This window comes from Oryctolagus cuniculus, chromosome 21, assembly GCF_964237555.1.
Source record: "Oryctolagus cuniculus chromosome 21, mOryCun1.1, whole genome shotgun sequence".
In the NCBI taxonomy this organism is placed as follows: domain Eukaryota; kingdom Metazoa; phylum Chordata; class Mammalia; order Lagomorpha; family Leporidae; genus Oryctolagus; species Oryctolagus cuniculus.
The window spans coordinates 5764389-5789991 of record NC_091452.1 but is presented as its reverse complement, the minus strand read 5'-3'; the positions used below and the strand labels follow the sequence as shown (position 1 = coordinate 5789991).

General features: G+C 55.9%; 1 protein-coding gene across 2 annotated transcripts; it reads left to right on the top strand.

The window, feature by feature from the left end:
• The first annotated feature begins 1346 nt into the window (after nt 1-1346).
• Nucleotides 1347-25385, top strand: TCTN2 (tectonic family member 2). Of its 2 annotated transcripts, none has more exons than XM_008251636.4 (18): nt 1347-1481; nt 1690-1797; nt 2017-2096; nt 2618-2807; nt 7327-7427; nt 12180-12376; nt 12734-12860; nt 13522-13663; nt 15248-15313; nt 16011-16145; nt 16383-16460; nt 17497-17577; nt 18085-18196; nt 19713-19819; nt 21608-21761; nt 24733-24858; nt 24971-25059; nt 25205-25385. In XM_008251636.4, exons 2-18 carry the CDS (start codon nt 1713-1715, stop codon nt 25306-25308), a joined length of 1974 nt encoding a protein of 657 aa, XP_008249858.2. In that variant the 5' UTR covers nt 1347-1481; nt 1690-1712; the 3' UTR covers nt 25309-25385. The 2 variants fall into 2 exon arrangements, with proteins under 2 accessions (XP_008249858.2, XP_008249857.2); XM_008251635.4 differs by having other exon boundaries at nt 1350-1565.
• The last annotated feature ends 218 nt before the right edge of the window (nt 25386-25603 follow it).

Sequence of the window (25603 nt, the reverse complement as noted above, 5' to 3'; positions counted from 1 at the left end):
GAGAGAGATGCTCCCATCTTGGTTCATGCATGCATTCTGCCTTGCTGGTCAGCAGGCCGCGCCACTCCACAGCCCTGGATTACCAGGTCCAAACCCGGTCTCCTGCTAGGCTGGACTTCTGGTTCCCATGAGGATAAATGGACCCGACTGTGTCCAGCTGTCACAAACCGTCCTGCTCAAACGCAGTGACTTATGGGAGCCTCTCTGTGAAATGTGTGGGAGGAGGGATACAGGCCGGGCTTACTCAGGAAGGCTTCCCTTCTCAAACTTTACAAGATTGAGTTTGGCCACGTCAACCTAATCTGCAGATTCACTCTCCTGAAGTGCCCACTGGAGCCCCAGCTACCCGGTTCCTATCCAGCTCTCTGCTGATGCGCCCGGGAAGGCAGCAGAGGATGCCCAAGTCCTTGGGTCCCTGCACCCATGTGGGAGGCCTGGGTGGAGCTCCTGGCTTTGAGCTGGCCCAGCCCTGGCTGTTACAGCTATTTGGGGAAATGAACCAATGAATGGAAGATCTGTCTCCCTCTCTTCCTGTTGTTCTTTCAAATGAATAGCCTTAAAAATGGGTGCAGTGGCTTGGGTCACTGCTTGGTTGCCCCCATCCCACACTGGATAGCTGGTTTGCCGATACTGCGCTTTCAGTCCAGCTCCCCTGGGAGACACCAGGTGATGGCTCAGGTGCTTAGGTCCATGCACACCACGTGGGAAATCCGGAGGAAGCCCTGGCTCCCGGCTTCCACCTGGCGCAGCCCTGGCTGTTGCAAGGCCTTTGACAAACAAGGTGTCAGCCTTTCGGAGCCCTTTCAGGAGGCTGGGTTTCTATCAGCACTGTGGGGGCCGGCGCCGTGGCGGTGCTGATGCCATGGGGCGCTGGCCTGAGCCCCGGCTGCTCCCCTTCCCCTTCCCATCCAGTGCCCTGCTAACGGCCTGGGAAAGCAGTGGGGGACGGCCAGGCGCTTGGGCCCTGCACCTGCGCGGCCGCTGCGGCCCTTTGGGGAGTGAACCAGTGGACAGAAGACTCTCTCTGTAACTGCGTCTAAAATATATCTCTTTTTATAAAAAAGAAAACACTATTTGGCGTTCACTGTTGGCTAAGCACCACGTGCGGGACTTAAGAAAATTCACGGGGACTGGAACGACCTCTGCGGCTTCCCGGGCACCAAACCGCTCCTTACGTCAGACATCGGCCTGACCCCATGAGCCTTCACCTCATTTAATCTGAAGCCTCGAGAGGTAGCGCGCCCTGGTGGGCGGGGCCGGGACGTCCAGCCCGGCTCAGGGGCGGGCTGTTTCTCCGTCGGCCCAATCACGGGGCGCTGCTTCTGCCAGCCGGAAGTCGATTGGCGGTTGCCATAGCTCCAGGCGTGCGCTTGACAAGATGGCGGCGCCCGCGCGGCGGCGGCGGCAGGGACTTCGCCGCCGGGTTCTTCCCTGCTTGTGAGGCGCGCGCGGTTCGAGCGTCGCGGCCCATGAAGCCCAAGGCATGGGCTTTCCGCCGCCGTCCCCTCTCCTCCTGGGGCTCCTTGTTCTGCAGGGAGCACTGAGGCCGCTGCGGGGGGACCTGGGTGTGTGCCGCGGCGCGGAGGCCGAGGAGGCCGGGCTGACGGGCCGGGGCAGGGATGCCGCGGGTCCCGGGGGTCTGGGCGCCGTGGCCAGTGACCCTTGGCCGTCCCTTTCCTTCCCCTCCAGTTTTCGTCCCGTCTTTCATCCGAATGTCCGGTCCTGCGGTCAGCGCGACCCTGGTGGGAGGCACCGAGGATGTGACCGTGACCCTGGCCGCGCTGCAGGCCGAGGCGGGTAAAGAGGCCGAGGGCCCCGGCTCTGCCCACGCGCGGGGAGGAAGCGCGGGACCCGGTGCTGCCGGCGCCCCGCAGGCGGGCGCACGCTGGAAGCGGCAGTGGCGGAGCCCTCCTCGGGCCGTCCGCGCGCGCTGCTACCGAGGTCCACGCAGGGGTCCCGCGGCGGGGACTGCTGGCCGCTGGCTTGAGCGTGGCCCTCTGCCCTTCTCTCCCCCAGGAGTGCTGCCGGCCCCGGCCTGCGGATTGCCGCCCAGCAACGAGACGGCCGCCTGGAGCCTGGCCACGACCCCGGCTGTGGTGAGGGCGCTCTGGCCGCGCAGGCCGAACCTTGGGGAAACTGGAAGGGCACCCGTCCAGCCCGGGGCTGGGGCACCCGGCCGTGCCCTGCGTCAGGTTGTTTGTCACAGCCGGAGGCCTGCATCTTCCCGGGAGATTCTCAGATGGGTCTGGTGCTGTAGAACGCTCTCGAGCCACCGATGGTGTCCAGCGCGGAGCCGTGTGTCCTCTCCTGGGCGCCAGGCCTCCACCCTGGGGACGAAAGGAGGGGACAGCCCCGCTGCACTTGGGCCCAAGGAAGAACATCCCCGGGTGCGGGGGGCGCGGGGGACAGCCCCCGAGGATGATGGGGAAACCAGGAGATGCTAGCGGAATTAGACTGTGGGCAGCGTTTGTGTCAGACTGGGCAGCACCAGAGGGTCAGGGGAGGCGTGGGAGGGAGTTCCGTTGTCCTAGGCTGCTTCCCTGCTGTTTTCCCAGAGGCGCCCCTACAGGTGCTGGGGTCCCCTGGCTCTGAAGGCACAGCGGTCTGTCTCTTCCAGAACTCGCTGGAGGTGACGGTCAGATGGAAGGGAGGCCCGTGTTCCTCCAGCGAGACAGAACCCGTTCCCGAGTCCCCGTGCCTGGTGCAGACCCTCCTGGTGTCGGCGGCTCACAACGCCACCTGCTTAGCACATCTGCTCATCCAGGTGGAGATCTACGCCAACTCTTCCCTGACGCCACACGCTTCAGGCAAGGATCCTGTACTCTGTTGTTGTGGATGTCCTCGTGTCTTCTCATTGTTGAGGTTTTCACTGTGGATTGCTTAGTTAAGGTTTGTTTTATCTGGTTCCACTGCTAGCATCTTTGTAAGCTGTCTTAAATCCTTTTTGGGAGTAGGTGAAATTTGTTTCCATGTGTTGAACCCATGGCTTTTTTTTTTTAAATTAAGGTTTTTTTTTTTTAATTTATTTATTTGAAATTACAGAGAGAGGTAGAGATAGAGAGAAAGGTCTTCCATCTGCTGGTTCACTCCCCAGATGGCTGCAACGGCTGGAGCTGCGCTGATCCAAAGGAAGGAGCCAGGAGCTTCTTCCGGGTCTCCCACACGGGTGCAGGGGCCCAAGGACTTGGACCATCTTCCACTGCTTTCCCAGGCCATAGCAGAGAGCTGGATCTGAAGAGGAGCAGCTGGGACTCGAACTGGAGCCCATATGGGATGCCGGTGCTTCAGGCCAGGGCATTAATCTGCTGTGCCACAGCACTGGCCCCAAGGTTGCTTTTTTTTTTTTTTTTTAAAGAAAATATTATTTGTTTGAAAGGCACAAATAGAAGTAGAGTGAGAGAAAGAGAGATGGTCCACCTGCTAGTTCAATCCCAAATGGCCACAGCAGCCAGGGCTTGGCCAGCATGAAGCTAGGAGCCAGGAGCCTCTTCTGGGTCTCCTATGCAGGTGCAGGGGCCCAAGCACTTTGCCATCTTCTGCTGCTCTCCCAGGCTGCGTTAGCAGGGAGCTGGATGGGAAGTGTAGCAGCTGAGATTCAAACCTGTGTCCATGTGGTCTGCAAGCAGTGTAGGCGGAGGCCAAACGCCAGCCCCCTAGCTCTGTTTAAAGAAAAAAAAATAAAAAATGAAGATTCCTGAGGTTATAGAAAAACACTAGGTTTTCAGTGAAAACTTTTGACCTACAATTCCCCTTCTTTGAGTAAGTCTGCTGATTAGGCTTAGAGAAACATGTATTCCTTCCCTAAAAAAAAAACAAGCAAGCAAACCCACGATACCACACTAACGTGATTCCTGAGTTTGTAGTTTTTGGAGATTTTGTAGCTCCGAGATTGTTCATTTGAGCACAGGTGGGGTCACCTCATTCATTTCACAGCCGCATGGCAGCCTACATGTGTGTGTGTGTGTGTGTCCCGTTGCTTAGCTAACCAGTCTCTTACTGTTGGCTGGGCTCTGAGCTCCTTTCTGGCTTTGGTGCTGGGACTCGTGTATGCACCTCTGGACGTGAGAACATGTTGTCCATCGGCCTCCCTCTCAGATAACTGCTAAGGGCAAAGGCGCTTCCATCCAAGGGGACCGTGTTGAGGGGCCTGCTCTCTGCCCTGCGGCAGACTCCAGCATCCGTCAAGGGAAGAATCCCTAGGTGGCATCCCTCGTCCCATCCCCCATGGCCTCCTGCTGCTTGAGGAGGGCTAGGAGGAGCCAGGCCAGTGCCACTCAGCTGCCGGCGGTGCCCTCGGCACACTGCCTGGGGAGAAAGGCAGGTGCAGGGAGCCACAGACAGCCTGAAGTCTTCTGTCAGAGAGGAGGCAGAAATCAAAGCACCTCTCTGTGGGTCTGAGTAAGTTCTGGAGTGGGATCTGGGAAGCTGATAACCAGCATACCCCAGCCAGGCCGGGGGTGATGTGAGGGCAGAGAAGCGCTGAGTGAGAGTGAGGACTTTGCTTTCTAAATATCATCTTAAGGTTTTTTTTTTTTTTTTTTTTTTTTTTTTTTTTTGAGGGTGGTGCTGTAAGAAAAATGCTAGATTTATTTTTTCCTGAAAACCATTTTATTTAGAAACTGGGCAATGGTGAGGGGTTCTGGCATGTGAAGAGTACCTGGAGATGGACGCTCGGCTCAGATCTGTTGCAAGGCACGTGAGCAGTGAGAGCAGGTGTCGGGGAACGATGCCGTAATGATGCTCCTCCCCCAAAGGGAACCTCTTTAATGTTCACCCAGAGTCTTCTGTCTACCCTGCTGACTCCCACCTCACCTGTGTGACTCTTAAACAGGCTGTTGGAAATGAGAGGGGGTGGCACCAGCATTTTTCAGCACCCACTGTGTGCAAGACCGTTTGCACGCCTTGTCTTGTTTAATTCCTGCGCTGGGCAGGGGAATTCAAGGGGGAGCATTAGGCTAAGGAAGGGTCTGTAACTTGCCCAGGGTTGACCAGAGTGAACATTCTGGAATTCAAAACGTTCCACCTCCAAAGCCTGAACTTGCCCAGCTGTGTTCTTGTCTGTCTTACAGAAAAGGCAATCTCTGGTTTTCCTTTTATTTTTTTAAAGAGATTTATTTATTTTCAAGATTTATTTTATTTATTTGAATGACAGAGTTACAGAGAGAGGTAGAGCCAGAGAGCAGGCGAGGTCTTGTATCCGCTGGTTCACTCCCCAGATGACCACACAGCCAGAGCTGAGCTGAGCTGAAGCCAGGAGCCTCTTCCAGGTCTCCCACTTGGGTGCAGAGGTCCTTTCTGCTGCCTTCCCAGGGACTCGAACTGGCGCCCGTATAGGATGCTGGTGCTGCAGGTCGGGGCCTTAACCTGCTGCATCAGAGCACTGGCCCCAAGATTTATTTATTTATTTGAAAGTCAGAGTCACAGACAGAGAGGGAGAGAGATATCGTCCATCTGCTGGTTCACTCCCCAGAAGACCACAATGGCCGGAGCTGGGCCATGTTGAAGCTGGGAGCAAGGAGTTTCATCTGGGTCTCCCACCTGGGTGCAGGGGCCCAAGACTTGGGCCATTGTCTGCTGCTTTCCCAGGCACATTAACAGGGAGCTGGATGGGAAGTGGAGCAGCTGGGTTTCTTAACTGGTGCCCGCACGGGTGCTGGTGTTGCAGGCCGAGGCGTAACCTGCTGTGCCACAGTGCCGATCCCTCTTCGTGGCTTCTTACCTGCGCCATCTCCCTTGGATGCTGTGGGCTTGTATTTTTCTCTGCTCCAGGTGCCCTCCTGGGTTCCCAAGAGGAATCCGTTATGGTGTCTACTCCTTTCCGGTCACGTGATCTATTTACCTGTCTTTCCTCCCTGAGAGTGAGGGAAGAGCAAGATGGAGGTGTCGAGGACAGGCAGAGTGGGGCCAGGGGTTTCTGCAGAAAAGGGATATGGCGTACCTTGTATTTTTTTTTTTTTTTTTTTTTTTTGACAGAATGGACAGAGAGAGAGACAGAGAGAAAGGTCTTCCTTTGCCGTTGGTTCACCCTCCAGTGGCCGCTGTGGCCGGCGCACCGCGCTGATCCGAAGGCAGGAGCCAGGTGCTTCTCCTGGTCTCCCACGGGGTGCAGGGCCCAAGTACCTGGGCCATCTTCCACTGCACTCCCTGGCCACAGCAGAGAGCTGGCCTGGAAGAGGGGCAACCGGGACAGAATCCGGTGCCCAGACTGGGACTAGAACCCGGTGTGCTGGCGCCGCAAGGCGGAGGATTAGCCTAGTGAGCCGCGGCGCCGGCGCGTACCTTGTATGTTTAGAAAGACCTTTGTGACTCTCAGTTCAGAGAGAGGAGACCCCAAGGGGGTTGATGCTTCAGACTGGCTGGAATAGTTCATTTATTGCAGGTAAAATCCCCTGAAGTCCTCCCTTGACTTAATTTCCCTCTTCCTTGCAGCAGAATCTGCTGTGAAGATGTGCGTTTATGATATGAGAGGGACTTGGCACTGGGGATGTAGTATAACGACGTAGGAGCTTGTGGCCAGGTGGATTCCGGATAAGCTAAAATGTCGCCAAGGCTTCGGTTCGGTCAGCTAAAAAGAGGTCATGAGTTTGTGGCCGGCGCCGCAGCTCACTAGGCTAATCCTCCGCCTGCGGCACCGGCACCCCGGGTTCTAGTCCCAGTCTGGGCACCGGATTCTGTCCCGGTTGCCCCTCTTCCAGGCCAGCTCTCTGCTGTGGCCAGGGAGTGCAGTGGAGGATGGCCCAGGTGCTTGGGCCCTGCACCCCATGAGAGACCAGGAGAAGCACCTGGCTCCTGGCTCCTGGCTTCGAATCAGCGTGATGCGCCGGCCACAGCGGCCACTGGAGGGTGAACCAATGGCAAAGGAAGACCTTTCTCTCTGTCTCTCTCTCTCATTGTCCACTCTGCCTGTCAAAAAATAAAAAATAAATAAAAAAAATAAGAGGTAATGAGTTTGAAGGAGTAGATGCTTAATGTCATTCTGTGTTATGAAAAGGGATATTCAGCTTATTGAAAGATAGAACTCATGCCATGCATTTATCTGAACTTGCAACTTTTAGTCGGCCGATCAACCGTGACTTCTTCAGCTCATCATAGCTGGCGTGTTTTTTGGATGCGGGTTTTCTGGGAGCAGCAGATGCGGTAGACCAGTAGTTAATGGGGTCAGTGCAGGACTCAGATGTGGTGTACGCATGGCTTGTGAAATTCTTTGACGTGGGATGTTTGGAACTGGTGACAGGAAATGCAGTGTCTCGCGTCCCCGCGCAGTGCGGAGGACGTGGCAATGCCCTGTCCGAGTTCATGAACTTTCCTATTCTGTATGCTTTGCAGAGAATGCGACTGTTATTCCCAACCAAGTGTATCAGCCTCTGGGGCCTTGTCCCTGTAATTTAACAGCCGGGGCCTGCGACATCCGCTGCTGCTGTGACCAGGTACGTTCACTGCTGAGCGCAAAGGTTACGGGGACACGGCGCCCGCAGTTCCCCGTCAGTAGCTGTGTATTGGGTGGTCTCTCAAGGTTACGGGGGCACGGCGCCCGCAGTTCCCCGTCAGTAGCTGTGTATTGGGTGGTCTCTCAAGGTTACGGGGGCACGGCGCCCGCAGTTCCCCGTCAGTAGCTGTGTATTGGGTGGTCTCTCAAGGTTACGGGGGCACGGCGCCCGCAGTTCCCCGTCAGTAGCTGTGTATTGGGTGGTCTCTCAAGGTTACGGGGGCACGGCGCCCGCAGTTCCCCGTCAGTAGCTGTGTATTGGGTGGTCTCTCAAGGTTACGGGGGCACGGCGCCCGCAGTTCCCCGTCAGTAGCTGTGTATTGGGTGGTCTCTCAAGGTTACGGGGGCACGGCGCCCGCAGTTCCCTGTCAGTAGCTGTGTATTGGGTGGTCTCTCAAGGTTACGGGGGCACGGCGCCCGCAGTTCCCCGTCAGTAGCTGTGTATTGGGTGGTCTCTCAAGGTTACGGGGGCACGGCGCCCGCAGTTCCCCGTCAGTAGCTGTGTATTGGGTGGTCTCTCAAGGTTACAGGGGCACGGCACCCACAGTTCCCCATCAGTAGCTGTGTATTGGGTGGTCTCTCAAAACTAGGATTGTATTTCGTGTTGCAAATTGCTTTCCAATTGGGTCTTTAGTTAATAGAAGGAAAAGACATATCTCTTTGGGTAAAGGCAAGATTGTGAAGATTATACTTACACTGAGCGGCTGATTTGAATATTATTTATTTACAAGCCTTTAGGAAACATAAAAGGAAGGAAATGTGGTTTTTCAATGATTTTTAGAATTGTGCAGCTGTCACGACTATCTAATTTTAGAATTTTTCCTACACCCCCAAAAAGAACCCTGTGCCTGTTTGCAGTCCCTCTCATTCCCCCTGTTAGCACCTGTGCCCCCGTGTCCTGTCCTCTGGTCCCCCCTGTTAGCACCTGTGCCCCGTGTCCTGTCCTCTGGTCCCCCTGTTAGCACCTGTGCCCCAGTGTCCTGTCCTCTGGTCCCCCTGTTAGCACCTGTGCCCCCGTGTCCTGTCCTCTGGTCCCCCCTGTTAGCACCTGTGCCCCGTGTCCTGTCCTCTGGTCCCCCCTGTTAGCACCTGTGCCCCGTGTCCTGTCCTCTCATCCCCCCCGTTAGCACCTGTGCCCCCACGTCCTGTGCTCTGGTCCCCCCTGTTAGCACCTGTGCCCCCACGTCCTGTCCTCTGGTCCCCCTGTTAGCACCTGTGCCCCCGTGTCCTGTCCTCTGGTCCCCCCTGTTAGCACCTGTGCCCCCATGCCCTGGTCCTCTTGTTTCCACTGCTTTCTCAAGCACATTAACGGGGAGCTGGATCAGAAGTGGAGCAGCTGGGCCTCAAACTGGTGCCCATATTGGATACTGGTGCTGCAGGCAGAGGCTTAGCCTGCTGTGCCACATGCCAGCCCCATAGCATCTGCTTCTTATCTGCTTGTCTGCTCCAGGACGTTTGCGTTGTTTTCACTGTGGCTGTCGTGAGCGATGGTGCCGTGAGCCTGGTGTGCAGTGCTTGTGTGGCTGTCTCTGTTTCTCTTGGGTTCAGACCCTGGAGGGAACGGCTGATCACTGGGTGACTGTGTTTACCCTTTTGGGGAACTGTTTTCCAAGGCTCTTGCACCTCTGTATGTCCCCACCAGCAGTTGCTGTGAGTTGCAGTTTCTGCAGGCCCTCAGCGCTGTTGATGTCTGGTGTTGGTTAGGTTATAGCCATCCCCGCAAGTGTGCAGTAGAATTTCATTGTGATTTTTAGTTGTATTTCTCTAGTGGCAATGGTGTTGAGCTTTTTGTGTGCTTACGGTGTACTTGTGTATCTTCTTTGGAGAAAGGTCTGTTCAGAGCGTTTGCAGACTTTTTTATTTATTTATTTAAAGGCAGAGTTTCAGAGAGAGAGATAGGAAGAGACAGAGAGAGGTCTTCCATCTGCTGAGTCACATTGTGGCCACTTGGACTGGGCCAGGCTGAAACAAGGAGCCTGAAACTCCTTCCAAGTCTCCCATGTGGGTGCAGGGGTCCAGATGCTTGGCCCATCTTCCATTGCTTTCCCAGAGCATTAGCAGGGAGCTGCATCACAAGCAGAGAGCAGGGACTCAAATGGTGCCCACAAGGGGTGCTGATGACCAAAGCGGTGGTTTAACCTGCGGAGCCACAGTGCTGGCCCAGCTGTTCACTTCCTTGTTGGTGTCTTCTAAAACACAGATTTTTTTTTTTTTTTTTTTGACAGGCAGAGTGGACAGTGAGAGAGAGAGACAGAGAGAAAGGTCTTCCTTTTGCCGTTGGTTCACTCTCCAATGGCCGCCGCGGCCGCCGCGCTGCGGCCGGCGCACCGCGCTGATCCGATGGCAGGAGCCAGGAGCCAGGTGCTTTTCCTGGTCTCCCATGGGGTGCAGGGCCCAAGCACCTGGGCCATCCTCCACTGCACTCCCGGGCCACAGCAGAGAGCTGGCCTGGAAGAGGGGCAACCGGGACAGAATCCGGCGCCCCAACCGGGACTAGAACCCGGTGTGCCGGCGCCGCTAGGCGGAGGATTAGCCTAGTGAGCTGCGGCGCCGGCCTAAAACACAGATTTTTTAATATGATGGAATCTAGGTGTTTCTTTTGTTGCTCTGTGCTTCTGGTGTCATATTTTAGAAACTTGCCTAATCCCAGGATGGATAGATATTTTTAAATTCTTACTTAGGTTTAAGAGGAATGCAGAATGTAAGAGAAGTGCACTTGCTGGTACCTGAATCACTGCCGTGTTTGGATGAGTGCAGTTACATGTGGTTGGGTTTTTCGCACCCCCACTAGCGGAACAAATATTTATTTTTTAAACCGACAAGCTATAGCTACTTAATGTATACGGTCTGGTGTGTGCGGAGGTGAGTGCACCCAGGTACCCATCACCTCAATCAGTACCATAGCTTGTCTGTCACCTCCACGTTTCCTCTCACTCCTTTGTTGCTGTTTTGTTTTATTTCCTTTTGTGATAGAGCACTCAACGTAGGATCTACCCTCTTAGCAAAGTTTTAGGTGTGCTGTCGTGGTTGGAGAGAGTAGGGTGTGTATTCATGTGAACCCACATCACCCCCACGCCAGCCCACCTGGTGTTTTCCAAGTGCCTTTCGCTGGCTGACACGCGTGCACCGCAGCACCAGCCCCGGCCCACTGGGATTCCCTGCCTGGTGACTGTTAGCTAACTGTGCCTGTCACTTAGGACACAATTTTTTGTTCACATTGCTCTTTTTTAAAACGGTAGAACGGGGGCGAGCATTTGGCCGAGTGGCTGAGATGCTGCCATCCTGCATCAGAGTGCCTGGGTTCGACACCCACATCTGGTTCCTGCCTCCAGCTTCCTGCTGACCGTGGGAGTCAGCTGTGGTAGCGCAATTGGTTAAGTTCCTGCCATCCACGTGGGAGGCCTGGATTGAGTGTCCAACTCCTGGCTTCAACCCTGGCCCAGCCTGGGCTCTCACAGGCACTTGGGGAGTGGACCAGGAATTGGAAATTCTCCATGTCTCTCTCAAATAAATAAACTAAAACAAAATGTAGGGGCTGGTGTTATGGCACAGTGGGTGAAGCTGCCGCCTGTGATGCCGGCACCCCATATCAGAGTGCCAGTTCAGGTCCCAGCTGTTCCACTTCTAACCCAGCTCCCTGCTAATGGCCTGAGAAAAGCAGTAGAAGATGGCTCAAGTGCGTGGGCCCCTGCACCCACACAGAAGAGCCAAATGGAGCTCTGGTCTCCTGGCTTCAGCCTGGACTAGCCTGGGCTATTGGTGGCCATTTAGGGAGTGAACCAATGGATGGAAGATCCCCATCTCTCCCTCCATATCACTCTGCCTTTTTTTTTTGGACAGGCAGAGTGGACAGTGAGAGAGAGAGACAGAGAGAAAGGTCTTCCTTTGCCGTTGGTTCACCCTCCAATGGCTGCCACGGCCAGTGCACTGCGGCCGGCGCACCGCGCTGATCCGAAGGTAGGAGCCAGGTACTTTTCCTGGTCTCCCATGGGGTGCAGGGCCCAAGCACTTGGGCCATCCTCCACTGCACTCCCTGGCCACAGCAGAGAGCTGGCCTGGAAGAGGGGCAACCGGGACAGAATCCGGCTCCCCGACCAGGACTAGAACCCGGTGTGCCGGCACTGCTAGGCGGAGGATTAGCCTAGTGAGCCGCGGCGCTGGCAACTCTGCCTTTTAAATAAATAAAAATCTTAAAAAAATGTAACCACTTGTCCTCCTCCCCACCCCACCCCCCACCCCCCAGTTCAAAAACAAGCCAGCAGATCACTGTTGTACCCTCAGCAGGAGAAGGACTGAGGATGTGAGGATGTGTTGTAAGTTTTCGGTCCCACCATCCTTTGTGAAACCGGGCAGGTGTGGACGAGCAGGTGACTGGTGAGTGAATGGGTTGTGTTGCCCGGCGCTGTGGCGTAGGAACTCTGCCCAAGCACGTCCTTAGGCTTCTCTGGGCTGTGTGTCCTCTGTTGGAGCCCCCATCTGGGGTGTGCTCTGTTCCTTCACGTGGGGCGCCTCTCAGGCTCCAGCACGCTGGGGTTCCCTGGAAGGCGTCACGTTTGCTAGGGCTCTGTGAAGGGAATTCTGGAGCTGGTGGAGGCACTCTGAGATGGCACGGATGCTGTTTGTTCACCCCGCTGGGCTGCCCGGAGGCCCGGGGAGGGCTCGCCTGCTCACTGCCGCTCTCCTCTGCTTCCAGGAGTGCTCCGCGGAGGGCCGGGAGCTGTTCGCGCAGTCCTGTCTCGGCGGTGTGTTTGGCGGGGACGTCAGTCCTCTGTTTGATCAGCTCTGCTCCGCCGGGGTGGCACAGCAGGTCCCGGACTGGTTTCCCTGGCTGTGTGTGCAGTCGCCCCTGGCCAATTCGCCCTTCCTCGGCTACTTCTATCACGGCTCTGTGTAAGTGCCCGGGGCAGCGCTCTGCAGCCCCACTGGCCGCTCGTCCCTCGGGCCACGTTTTTCTCAGTGCCTCTCCAGGGGGTCCTTGCTTCGAGGATCCGCTTCTAGATTTCCGTTAGCAGCTCGATTTGCGTGAAGTATTTGAGGGAATTGGGCCTCACTGAAAGTGGATGGACGGCACACACAGCTGGTCCGTGACCCTCTAGGGTAGGGGCTCACGGGGTCTGTGACCTGCGCTGTTGAGATGTTCAAGCTCCCTGGGATTTCCGTCTTTGCAAACACGAAGAGCTCAGAGGAGAGCCGTGTTCTAGCAGATGCCTGCGGGAGTGTCAGTGAAAGTCCGTCTCTGATTCGCAGCTCCCAGAGACCCCGCGCTGCCTCGCAAGTGCATCTGTACGCCGAGCCAAAAGACTCTTCGCACTTTGGTTACAAACAAGGAGATCCCATCATGACTCTGGATAAGGCATATCTCACTGTTCCACAGGTAATGGTGGCCGTTGTCTGTTTATCTGAAAGAGCCACAGAGAGAGGGAGAGAGATTCTAGAGAGAGGGAGAGAGATTCTAGAGAGAGGGAGAGAGATTCTAGAGAGAGTGAGATTCTAGAGAGAGGGAGAGAGAGAGAGATGGATCTTCTACATGCTGGTTCATGCCCCTGATGCTCACAGCAGCCGGGGCTGGGCAAAGCCAGGCGCTCCATCCAGATCTCCTGTCTGGTGGCAGGGACTGAAATCCTTGAGCCATCAGCTGCTGCCTTCCCAGCGTGTGCGTTTTGATTCAGGAAACCGAATCAAAATCAGAGGCAGGGCTGGATCCCAGGCACTGTGATACGTGGTGCGTGTCCCCAGTGGCGGCTTCATGTCTAGTCCTCTGTTTTTATTAGGTAATATTTGTTGTGACTCCTCAGTTAGTGGCTTCCATGCCTTGATTAGCAAATTCATTGAGTATTGTACTCAACTGGTCAGTTTGTCAGTGATCTAGGCAGCAGGTTAGCAGTAGGAGCAGGCAGCGGAAAGGATAGTGCTAAGACTCCCTGACCTGTTGTTGTGGCTGGCAGCGAGGCCGTAGCTGCCGGGTTTGTCCCCTACCCCCAGGTGTCCCTGGCTGGCAGCGAGGCCGTAGCTGTGGGTTTGTCCCCCACCCCCAGGTGTCCCTGGCCGGGCAGTGTATGCAGAATGCCCCGGTGGCATTCCTGCAGAATTTTGATGTCAGATGCACCACCCATCTGGAAGCATACCAAGAGCGAGATGGAATCATCAACACGAAGATAAGGAATGGGACCGTAGGAGGTATGTGCTGTCAGTTTGGAAACAGTAGGGTGGAGTAGGTAGCTGTGAGCACGTCGGTCACTTCTTCCTGGCTGACTGAGGAAAGTATTTTTGGGAAAAGCTCCACGCCGTAGAGGGCATAGTGTTTATCAGTGCTTCTTTTTTTTTTTTTTTTTTTTTTTTTGACAGGCAGAGTGGACAGTGAGAGAGAGAGACAGAGAGAGAAAGGTCTTCCTTTGCCGTTGGTTCACCCTCCAATGGCCGCCGCTGCAGCCGGCGCACCGCGCTGATCCTGGCAGGAGCCAGGAGCCAGGTGCTTTTCCTGGTCTCCCATGGGGTGCAGGGCCCAAGCACCTGGGCCATCCTCCACTGCACTCCCTGGCCATAGCAGAGAGCTGGCCTGGAAGAGGGGCAACCGGGACAGAATCCGGCGCCCCAACCGGGACTAGAACCCGGTGTGCCGGCGCCGCAAGGTGGAGGATTAGCCTATTGAGCCACGGCGCCGGCCTTATCAGTGCTTCTTTATTCTTTTTTATTCTTTTATTTTTATTTTCATTTTTGACAGGCAGAGTTAGAGAGACAGAGAGAAAGGTCTTCCTTTTTCCGTTGGTTCACCCCGCAAGTGGCCGCCACTGTCGGTGCACTGTGCTGATCCGAAGCCAGGAGCCAGGTGCTTCTCCTGGTCTCCCATGGGGTGCAGGGCCCAAGCACTTGGGCCATCCTCCACTGCACTCCCTGGCCACAGCAGAGAGCTGGCCTGGAAGAGGGGCAACCGGGACAGAATCCGGCGCCCCGACTGGGACTAGAATCCGGTGTGCCGGCGCGCAGGCGGAGGATTAGCCTAGTGAGCCGCGGCGCCGGCCTATCAGTGCTTTTTTGAAGGTTGAAGGTTCACGTGACGTCAGAGTGCACAACTCAGTGGCACTGGCTGCATGCACAGTGTTGTGCAGCCGTCACCTCTGTCCAGCCCCAGAACGTTCCTCGCCCAGAAGGAAGCTGCGGCCTGAACAGCCGCCCTCGTTCTCCCCTGCGCTCGGACCCATCCCTGGATTTGCCTGTTCTGGACATCTCACACCAACGGAGGCACCCTCTGTGTGGCCTTTGTGTCTTTGGCTTAGCGTCGTGGTTTTGCGGTTCCTCGGTGTGGTAGCATGGGTCGATGTTTCATTCCACCGAAGGTGGAGTCAGAGTGGGCGCGTGGCCAGGCCACGTGGTATCTGTCAGCTGGTGTCTCCACCTTTTGGCTCTCACCGACAGTGGCGCTGTGAACACCGCAGGCAGCTTGCGTGTGGACAGTGTCTTCATTTCCCTTGGCGGGACACACAGGGATGCACCTGCCATGCCAGGTGCTAACATGGCGTCTTGAGGGACCCACAGACTGTTTGCCGCTCCCACCGGTGCTGTGCTCCTGTGGGTTCTCGGGAGGGAGGCCTGCCAGGTTATTGTCTCCAACTTGAGGGTTTTCCCCCTCGCTTATGACTGATGGTGGAGGGGGTTCCCAGTTGGCACGTGGGGGAGGCGCAGCGGCCGTGTTTGCCTGGCCAGCTTTCCTTTGGCCACGTAGGCCATGTGGTCCCCAGGAAGGTCATGTATGTTTCCTTTTAGGCATAGTTACGCCAAAAGTAACCTACGAGGAAGCAACGGACCTCGGCAAATACATCAGCACTACAGGTATTTTCATGGTACACTTTCATGTCCCTGCTGCAGGAGGGTGTGGGTCCCTTCCTACGAGTACCGTACGTAGTGGAAGACGTTGTAGAGTTGTTCACGGTAGTCAGAAAGCATCGCAGTAGCACCGTCTCTTCTTTGTCCTGTGTGTCCTGCTTGCTTGAGACTCACTCCCATGACCTTGAGCTGGCTCCTTCGCAGGCCTTGGGCGTTTGCCACACCATTAAGGGATTCTTTAGGACATGATGTTTTTACTTCCTGCTTTCTTAGATTATTAGTCTTTGTAATTGTGATGCAGTCACATGGGTTACAGTTGGCTGACGTTACCAGGGCTTTGTTTTCAGTGCTGGGTACTATTTACTTTTCAAGGTGTTTGAATTCTCCAGTGTACCCCTTACTTCGTCAAGTGTCAGTAGAGCTGGGGGCACCTCGCTGGCCCCTGTTGGGAGGGGAGGCCTCTGAAATCCCACAGACCTCTCCCTGAGGGTGCGCTCTGTGCCACATCTCAGCCGGGTGCTAGGAAGGGGCCAGATCTCACCGAGGACGCTGTGGTGGAACAGAGAGGCTGGGCACTGCCACTTCCTTGACAGAGGTGCTGCGTTAGGAGTTGGGTTGGGCAGGGGCAGGCAGTGGCCGGTGCCCAGGCAGTCGTGAGCTCCAGGAGGGCCTCTCATTTCTGAATGTGTTCTTATACTTGCAGAAACACTCTTAGGTAATGGGTCAGCCCCCAGAAACGTGACCGTGGAAGAGCATTACGTCTTCAGATGGAACAATAACACAATCAGTGAAGTGAACGTTAGAGTCATCAGGGCGGAAGTCAGTGCCTCCTGGAAAGGTAACTCTGGTGGCAGTGTGAGACGCTTCTGTTTATTTCTGTCTTCAAGATTCTCGTCGTTATGATACATAAAACTAAGAGCCATCTCTGGTGTCTTTTTATGATGAATCAAAGAGGCAGCATTTTGTGTGTGTGTGTCAAAATGAAATTTTAAGGTAAATAAAGTAGGACCATGGGGGAATCTTCCCTTCCGAGTGGAGTAGCACACACTGTGTTTTTATTTTGTTTTGTTTCTAGGAACAATGACGCAGAGATTTACAGTGCAGTTTTTAAGTTATAACAGTGGCGACGAGAAGGAATATTCTGGAAATCCAGGTGAGACGATGGCCCCTGGTGTGAAGAGATTTTGAGGTCCATGTAGAGTTTGTTCACAATACACATTTTCCATGAACTTAAAATTTTTTTTTAAAACTTTTATTTATTAAAGAGCGTGTGTGAGAGAGAATGCAGGCGAGTGTATGCCCATCCATTGGTTCGCTCCCCAAATGCCTTACAGCTAGGGCTGGGCTGAGGCTGGGACGGGGGCTGGGAACACAGCCCTCCGAGGGTGGCAGCCTCCCATGGTGCCCGTTAGCAGGAAGCTGGAGTCAGGAATTGAACCCAAGTGCTCTGACGTGAGTTGCAGGCATCTTAACTGCTAGGCTAAATGCCTGCCCCTGAATCACTACATACAATGTCAACAAAGCCATGCAAAAGAAGGGGTTCTTTAAAAACGACCTTTGTTAGCTCCTTCAGCACGCATCCCTGCCTGATTAAGAAGGTAAACGTGGGGGAGGGACGTGGCACCGGTTAAGCCACAGCTTTGTGAGGCTGGCATCCCGCATTAGAGTGCCGGTCTGAGTCCAGGCTGCCCTGGTTGCAATGCAGCTTCCTGCTCATGTGTCCGGGAAGGCAGCAGAAGATGGCCCAAGTGCTTTGGCCCCTGCCACCTGTCACCCCTGTGGGAGACCAGTGTTGAGCTCCTGGCTCCTGGCTTCCACTTGGCTGTTGTGGCCATTTGGTGGTAGTGGTGAACCAGTGGAGATATAAACTCTGTCTTCCTCTGTCATCCTGCCTTTCAAATAAATAAGTAAATAAATACATCTTAAAAAAAAGAATTAAAAAAAAAAAAGAATAGTAAAAGGGGGAATGCGTAGGTGGAGGGCCTGGGTCCAGAACACACCTATGACTCCTGACTGCAGCTTCCTGCTAACGCAGACCGTCTTCCACTGCCTTCCCAGGTGAGTTAGCCGGAAGCTGGATTGGCGGCGGAGCAGCCGGTACTCCAGCCTGCCCTCCAGTGTGGAATGCCAGCCTTGCATGTGGGAGCCTAGGAGGAAAGGTGTTGACTCTCACTTGCTGTGTTGTCTAGGTTACCAGCTGGGCAGGCCTGTCCGGGCTCTGAACACCGACAGGCTGAACAACGTCACGAGTTTGTCCGTCTGGCAGCCAGGTGATTGGTTAGCCGCCCTGGTAAGCTAGAATCGGGAGCACTGCCGTGGTCGGATCAAGTCATCAGCTCTCCTAAGTGGCAGCGGACTTGGGCGGGGGGTGGTGGTGACTTTCCGTGCTTCTGCAGTTGTCTTTGCTCTAAGGAGTGTTCCCGTTGTTTGCACCTGCAGTGCTGGCTATCAGAATGAGAGGACTCAGCAGGATTGTCCCGAGAGTCCCTTGTCGTCACCGCCTGTAGCCGCGCATGGTGCTGGCTGGGGCATGCGAGTAGCTCCACCCTGAGTGGTGGGAAGTAGCCACACCCTCCAGAGGCCCTGGGGGTCATGTTCAGAGGAAACCCTGGTCGTGGTCCTGGAATGTGGTACAGGAAGGACCAGAGCAGCAGTGATGTCAGCTTTCAAAAACTGGGGACTTTATTTCTACTCATTCTTTTCTCTGTCAATAGAAACTTTGAAATGAACCTTTTACCCAGTAAAAACAAAGAGGTGATAGTTTTTTCCTGTTACAGCTGGAAGGGGTTTGTGTACGTCGGCGACTGTGAGACCCATTTTATTTGGAGAAGATGCGTCGTCCGGGTGCCTGTTAGAAGTCGGGATCCGTGAGAACTGTACCGCGCTCCGGTGAGTGAGTCACCAGTGAGCTGTCCGTGTCCTGAGTGGCTGATTAAAGTTAACTCACTGCACCCATGAGGAAGACGACATGAATACGGGTGAACATTCTGTAAAAGTTGGGCCAGTGTTTGGCCTAGTGGTTAAGGCACTGTTTGGGATGCCGGCATGCCATACTGGAGTGCCTGGGTTCAAGTCCCAGCTCTGTCTCCAATTCCAGCCTCCTGCTAATGCGCACCCTGGCAGGCAGAAGGTGATGGCTCAGGTGGGCTCCCTACCACTCTGGCGGGAGACCTGGATGGAGTTCCGAACTCCTGGCTCTGGCCTGGATTAGTCCTGAGTGTTGTGGGCATTTGGGGAGTGTAACAATGAATAGATCTTCCTCTGTCAGTCTCTCTCTGTTGCTGCCTTTCCAATAAACTGAAAATTTAAAAATTATAAAAATGATAATGAATAAATACGAACTTGTGCTAGAGTTGATTCAACGTCAGTGTAGAGGAAGCAGTGCTCGTTTCTGGGGCTGAAGCCGTTTCAGTCATTAAAAAAAGTCCTTGAATTGTTTCTACTTGCTCTTCCAACCTGTCTCTTCCCATTCTCTCTCTCTCTCGCTCTCTTATTTTTTATTTATATGTTTAAAGATTTATTTATTTATTTGACAGAATTACAGAGATAGGGAGAGACAGAGAGAGATCTTCCATCTGCTGATTCACTCCCCAAATGGCTACAACAGCCTGGGCTGGGCCCAGCAGAAGCCAGGACCCTGGAACTCCATCCGGGTCTCCCACCTAAGTGACAGGGCCCACACACTCGGGCCATCCTCTGCTGCTCTCCCAGGCACATTAGCAGGGGGCTGAATTGGAAGCAGAGCACCTGGGACTTGAACCTGCACCCATATGGGATGCTAGTGTTGCGGGCAGTGGCTTAACCTGCTATACCACAACGTGGGGGTGTCCTCTCTCTCTCTCTCTCTCTCTCTCTTTCTCAGATTTATTTATTTGAAAGGCAGAATTACAGAGAGGCAGAGGCAAAGAGAGAGGTCTTCCATCTGCTGGTTCACTCCCCAAACAGCCACAATGGCTGGAGCTGTGCCGATCTGAAGCCAGGAGCCAGCAGCTTCTTCTGGGTCTCCTGCAGGTGCAAGGGCCCAAGGACTTGGGCCATCTTCTGCTTTCCCAGGCCACAGCAGCGAGCTGGATTGGAAGTGCAGCAACTTGGACTCAAACCAGCACCCATATGGGATGCTGGCACTGCAGGTGGAGGCTTTACCAGCTACGCCGCAGCGCCGCCCCTCCCTTCCCTTATTTTAAAATCTTGTTTATGTATTTGAGAAGCAGAGAGACTGACAAACATAGATAATACAAGAAAGGAGGGAGGTCCAGTTCCAGTTCTGGATCTTCACTAAATTTTCTGACTCAGAATCCTAGCTAGATACATAGGTTCCTCTCAAGCACAGCTGGACACTGACTGTTGAGGACTTCGGGGCCAGACCTGCTGACCACGAGTTGCAAACTGTCTTACTCTCTTGTAGGGAGAATGCTGTTGAAAGACTGAGTTCATTAATACAAGCAACTCATGTGGCAATGAGAGGCAACTCTGACTACAGCGACCTCAGCGATGGCTGGCTCGAGATCATACGTAAGTCAGAGCTGCACATGTGTGTGTCCTGTGTGCGCTGGTCCTGCAGTCGTCGTGTTGGATCCCAACCCCAGAGGCCGCCTCTCTGTGGTCCAGACAGGAAGTGCTTTCCGTCTTTCACCTCTTTTTGTGATGCTGTTTTTGTTTGTTATAACGTTGTTGTTTGTTTTCATTTCATTTGAAAGGCAGAGAAATAGAGAAATTTTACTTGAGAAACAGAGAAATAGAGAGAAAGAGAGAGATCTTCCACCCACTGGTTCACTCCCTGAATGCTTGCAACAGCCAAGGCTGGGCAGGTCGAAGCCAGGAACCTGGAACTCCATCAGGGGTTGGCTTGTGGGTGGCAGGGACCCACCCAGCTCTTGGAGCTGTCACTTGCCATCCCCAGGGGTGCACCTTAGCAGGAAGCTGGATGGGAAGTGGAGTAGCCGGGACCAGAAATGAGTACAGAGATCCCAAGCAGCCTCTTAACCACAGCTCCAAATGCCTGCCGAGCCTTTTTTTTTTTTTTTTAAGTTAATTGATTTATGTCAAAGAGTTACAGAGAGAGAGAAAGACAGATAGAGAGGTCTTCCGGCTGCTGGTTCACTCCCCAAATGGCTGCAATGGCTAGGGCTGTGCCAGGTCCAAGGCAGGATCCAGGAGCTTCTTCCTAGGCCTCCCACAAGGGTGTAGGGGCCCAGGGACTTGGGCTATCCTCCACTGCTTTCCTAGGAGCATTAGCAGGGGGCTGGATCAGAAGTGGAACAGCTGGGATTCGAACCAACACCCCTATGGGATGCCAGAACTGCAGGCCGTGTCTTAACCTGGTGTGCCACAGCGCTGGCGTCTTTTTTGGCTTGGAGAACCTGCACCGCTGTCCAGCTCTGGGAGGGCTCCCAGGCAGCCCTGTGTTGACGCAGCCCCTACTCAGGGCACGAGGCCCAGGGTTCTATTGCCTTCTGCAAACAGGCTCTGCCTTCTAGGCCAGTGAGGCAGGCCAGGTAACAACCCCTGGAGGAGGGAGGGAATCGGTCAAGGCATCGGAGAAGGACGAACTGTGGGACTAAGGTGCCACGCAGAGCCCAGCGTGGCCAGGCCTGAGGTCGGAGGTGCTGGCATCTCATCTTGGCTTAGCAAAGAGCAGCTGTGAGCCCAGTTAATCAGCAGATGAGAGGTGACGTTGACCTGTGGGTGTCAAAGACCAGGAACTTAGGTGTGCTAAGGAACGTGTCACCGACCTTCAACAAACCCGAGGGTCGCCTCGGAGCCTGCCACTGCCTCCCGTCATCGGCCCCGCTGGCTTTTCCCGCTTGTGCCCAGCCCTCCGGGTGGATGAAAGCGAATTCCCTTCAACTCCGTGCTCTGCCCGCGGTGCTGCTGTGCCAACACGTTAGGAAGTCACGTTGCTGGTATTCAGGTGCACACCAAGCCAAGTGCTAAGCGTCTGGGCTCTTGCCCGCGACACCTCTCTGTGCATCCCACTCTTCCCGTGGCCACGTGCACTTCTGTGGAAAGGCGGGGGACTGGCGGGGGACTGCCGCGGGGAGCGCAGAGCTGAGCCATGCTGTGTCACGTTTTGACGCCTGTCGGGCCTTTGAAAATTCCAGTGACTGATTTAGGAAACACTTTAAGCATGTTGACCCGTGGCCCTGCCGGCTTCGAGGGGTCGCACGGCTAGGGAGTGAGAGGCGGCCAGAGCCTGGTCGAGGCTGCGGTCTCATTCGGGGGACTCCCGGTGACAGTCCCTTCTCAGCCTTCCACTGTCACAACACCGGAGGAGAAAAGCCTGACTTGACCTGTCTGTAGGTGTGGACGCCCCCGGTGCAGGTGCGGACCCGCCCACCAGCGCCAGTGGCATCTGCCTGGACGTCCCTGCCCAGCTGAGTGTCCGCGTCCTCATCGCAGAGGCTGGCGCGGTGCAGGGGCTCATCCAGCAGGAGATACTCGGCGTGGAGACGAGGTACAAGCAGGTCTCGGAGCAGCGGTCAGGAGTCCAGGGGCGGGCGCGGGGAGAACCGGAGACGCCGACCGAGAGTCCCGTTGTTCAGAGGGGTCCAGGGGCGGGCGCGGGGAGAACCGGAGACGCCGACCGAGAGTCCCGTTGTTCAGAGGGGTCCAGGGGCGGGCGCGGGGAGAACCGGAGACGCCGACCGAGAGTCCCGTTGTTCAGAGGGGTCCAGGGGCGGGCGCGGGGAGAACCGGAGACGCCGACCGAGAGTCCCATTGTTCAGAGGGGTCCAGGGGCGGGCGCGGGGAGAACCGGAGACGCCGACCGAGAGTCCAGTTGTTCAGAGGGGTCCAGGGGAGGGCGCAGGGAGAACCGGAGACGCCGACCGAGAGTCCCGTTGTTCAGAGGGGTCCAGGGGAGGGCGCAGGGAGAACCGGAGACGCCGACCGAGAGTCCAGTTGTTCAGAGGGGTCCAGGGGCGGGCGCGGGGAGAACCGGAGACGCCGACCGAGAGTCCAGTTGTTCAGAGGGGTCCGGAGCGGGCGCGGGGAGAACTGGGAGATGCCGACCGAGAGTCCAGTTGTTCAGAGGAGTCCAGGGGCTGGCGCAGGGAGAACCGGAGACGCCGACCGAGAGTCTAGTTGTTCAGAGGGGTCCGGAGCGGGCGCGGGGAGAACCGGAGACGCCGACCGAGAGTCCAGTTGTTCAGAGGGGTCCAGGGGAGGGCGCGGGGAGAACCGGAGACGCCGACCGAGAGTCCAGTTGTTCAGAGGGGTCCGGAGCGGGCGCGGGGAGAACTGGGAGATGCCGACCGAGAGTCCCGTTGTTCAGAGGGGTCCAGGGGCGGGCGCGGGGAGAACCGGAGACGCCGACCGAGAGTCCAGTTGTTCAGAGGGGTCCAGGGGCGGGCGCGGGGAGAACCGGAGACGCCGACCGAGAGTCCCGTTGTTCAGAGGGGTCCAGGGGCGGGCGCGGGGAGAACCGGAGACGCCGACCGAGAGTCCCGTTGTTCAGAGGGGTCCGGAGCGGGCGCGGGGAGAACCGGAGACGCCGACCGAGAGTCCAGTTGTTCAGAGGGGTCCGGAGCGGGCGCAGGGAGAACTGGGAGATGCCGACCGAGAGTCCAGTTGTTCAGAGGGGTCCGGAGCGGGCGCAGGGAGAACCGGAGACGCCGACCGAGAGTCCAGTTGTTCAGAGGAGTCCAGGGGCTGGCGCAGGGAGAACCGGAGACGCCGACCGAGAGTCTAGTTGTTCAGAGGGGTCCGGAGCGGGCGCAGGGAGAACCGGAGACGCCGACCGAGAGTCCAGTTGTTCAGAGGAGTCCAGGGGTGGGCGCAGGGAGAACCGGAGACGCCGACCAAGAGTCCCGTTGTTCAGAGGAGTCCAGGGGAGGGCGCAGGGAGGACTGGGAGACGCCAACCGAGAGTCCAGTTGTTCAGAGGGGTCCAGGGAAGGGCGCAGGGAGAACTGGAGACACTGACTGAGACTGATTGTTTGACAGTTGTTAGCAGGACGACTGTGTGGAATTGTGTTTACAGAGGAATCTTTCTTTTTTTTCAAAGTTTTATTTATGTATTTGAAAGGCAGAGTTACAGAGAGGTGGGGAGAGACACAGAGAGAGAGAGGTCTCCATCCGCTGGTTCCCTCCCCACATGGCTGCAACGGCTGGAGCTGATCTGATCTGAAGCCAGGAGTCTGGAGCTTCTTCTGGGTCTCTCATATGGGTGGCAGGGGCTCAAGCACTTGGGCCGTTTTTTGCTGCTTTCCCAGGCCATTAGCAAGTAGCTGGATTGGATGTGGAGCAGCTGTATGGGATGCCAGCACGCAGGCGGTGGCTTTACCCACAATGCTGCAGCGCCGGCCCCAGAGGAAACCTCACAGTACTCACACAGCTGTATGTCGGAGATGAGTGGGCTCCGTGGTGCTGAGCACATCTTGAAATCCATGCCTGTGACTGGCACGCTGCTCAGGGAACACTGCCCGGTGGTGGAGGCAGATAGGCAGGTTCCGGTGAGGGGCTCCCACTTTTGGGCTCCCTGTGGCCTCGGGCAGTTATCTGAGCTCTCCGAGCTGCAGTCTCCTCACAGTAAGGGGTAAGGCAGGAGTAGGGCCGTGTGTCAGCCCCTCACCGCTTGTGAGTGGAGGGCCCCAGGCCACACTGCCTTGAGCAGAAGGGAGTTTGTTGGTGCAGGGTTGGGAAGGTGCACATGCAGCAGTTCCTGGTGGCCGGGCCTTTTTGTCACCGTCTCTTGGCTGCTCTTCCCTCTGGTTTGGCTTTGTTCTCCTCAGCACATGGCAAAGACACGCCAGCAAGTCCAGGTGCCATCCCATGGAGCCTCCTCCCGTCTGTCCATAAACCACTTGGGCAGATCTTTCCTGGTGCATCTGGGTCACGTGGGCCTTTCTGAGGCAAGCACTGTGGCCGGATGATAGACTGCTCTGATTGGCGGGATTCAGGTGCCGGGCCCAGGCGTAGATCGAGGCTGGTGCCTTCTGGTCTACTGAACTGAGAGTGGGCAAGGGTGTCCCCCACGGAAACACTGGGGCAGTTTCCAGAAGGAAAGAGAAGGGCTGCGGTGCTGGGTGGGCAGAGGTAACAGACGGCAGCCATCGGAGGGCCGGCCGCAGGGGGTCTGCACCCAGGACTGTTACTGTTGAGACAGGTGACTCGGAGCACCTCTGTAGAGCGAGCTGGTGGACAGCAGCAGGGCTGGAGCTGGGTGCAGGGTCCCCCGGGGCTCCCGAAGCTCTTGGCTCTCTCGGGTCTGTCTGCAAACTGACATGAAAGGTCACACCAGGTGCCCAGGAGCTCATGGAAAATGCATGTCCCCGAAACCGACGCATGGGATCTCAAGACTGTTTTGCGCCCAGATAAACTTCTAATCCATATTACCTTGGGTGTTTTGAAGCCCTCGGTGCTTGGTGTTCTTGGCAGACTGGAAACGAAGGGCACTGAGTGGCCGGTGTGACCTTTCCCTCCCAGGTTCTCCACGGTGAACTGGCAGTACCAGTGTGGCCTGACCTGTGAGGACAAGGCCGGCCTCCTCCCCCTCGGCGTGTCAGTCCGATTCATTAAGATACCCGCGCAGCCACCCCGCCCTCGGACAAGGTAACCCGGTCGCTGACCCAGCTGGCCGGGGACAATGCATTCAGAAGTAGAAGGCCTATGCTGTAGTCGAGTCTCGGTTCACCTGTCGTAACCTTTCAAAACTTTGTTTCAGATTCCAGATCAACTTTACAGAGTACGACTGTACCAGAAACGAGGTGTGTTGGCCACAACTTCTATATCCGCTGACCCGGTATTATCAAGGTAGGACAAATCGGGTTTCTGGGTGGTTACAGACTACATGGTCATGTTGGCTCTTAGCGTCGTCACTCTGCATGGTTTGGTTCTCCCTGCGTGATCGCAAGGAGCTGAGGACTGACATCGCTCGGTTGTGCCCGCTGTCTTTCAGGGGAGCCGTACTCCCAGTGCGTGGCCAAGGGCTTGCTGCTGGCCTGGTTCCTCCTGCTGGCCGCCTTCCTCAGTAACCCCTGGACCAGGATACGCCAGGCCTGACTTCCAGAGACCACAGGCCTTTCCCCAAGGGTGTGCCTCTGCAAGCTTTAATAAATGAGACGTTTATTTTGCTGAAAGTGTGTAAGGTGTCGAGTGACTGACGGCCGCACCTGGTCCAGCTGCCCGGATGCTGCCTGCACCCAGTGAAATGCAGGAGAGGTAACCTTGGGAATCTAGCTCATCACCAACACCAGACCACAGCAGAGCCGGCCTCCGTAAACTCCGCAGATCCCAGGAGCCGCCCCACCCCCGGGGACCCCAGTCCCGCCAGTGCAGCCCCTGGGAGGCGGGGGTG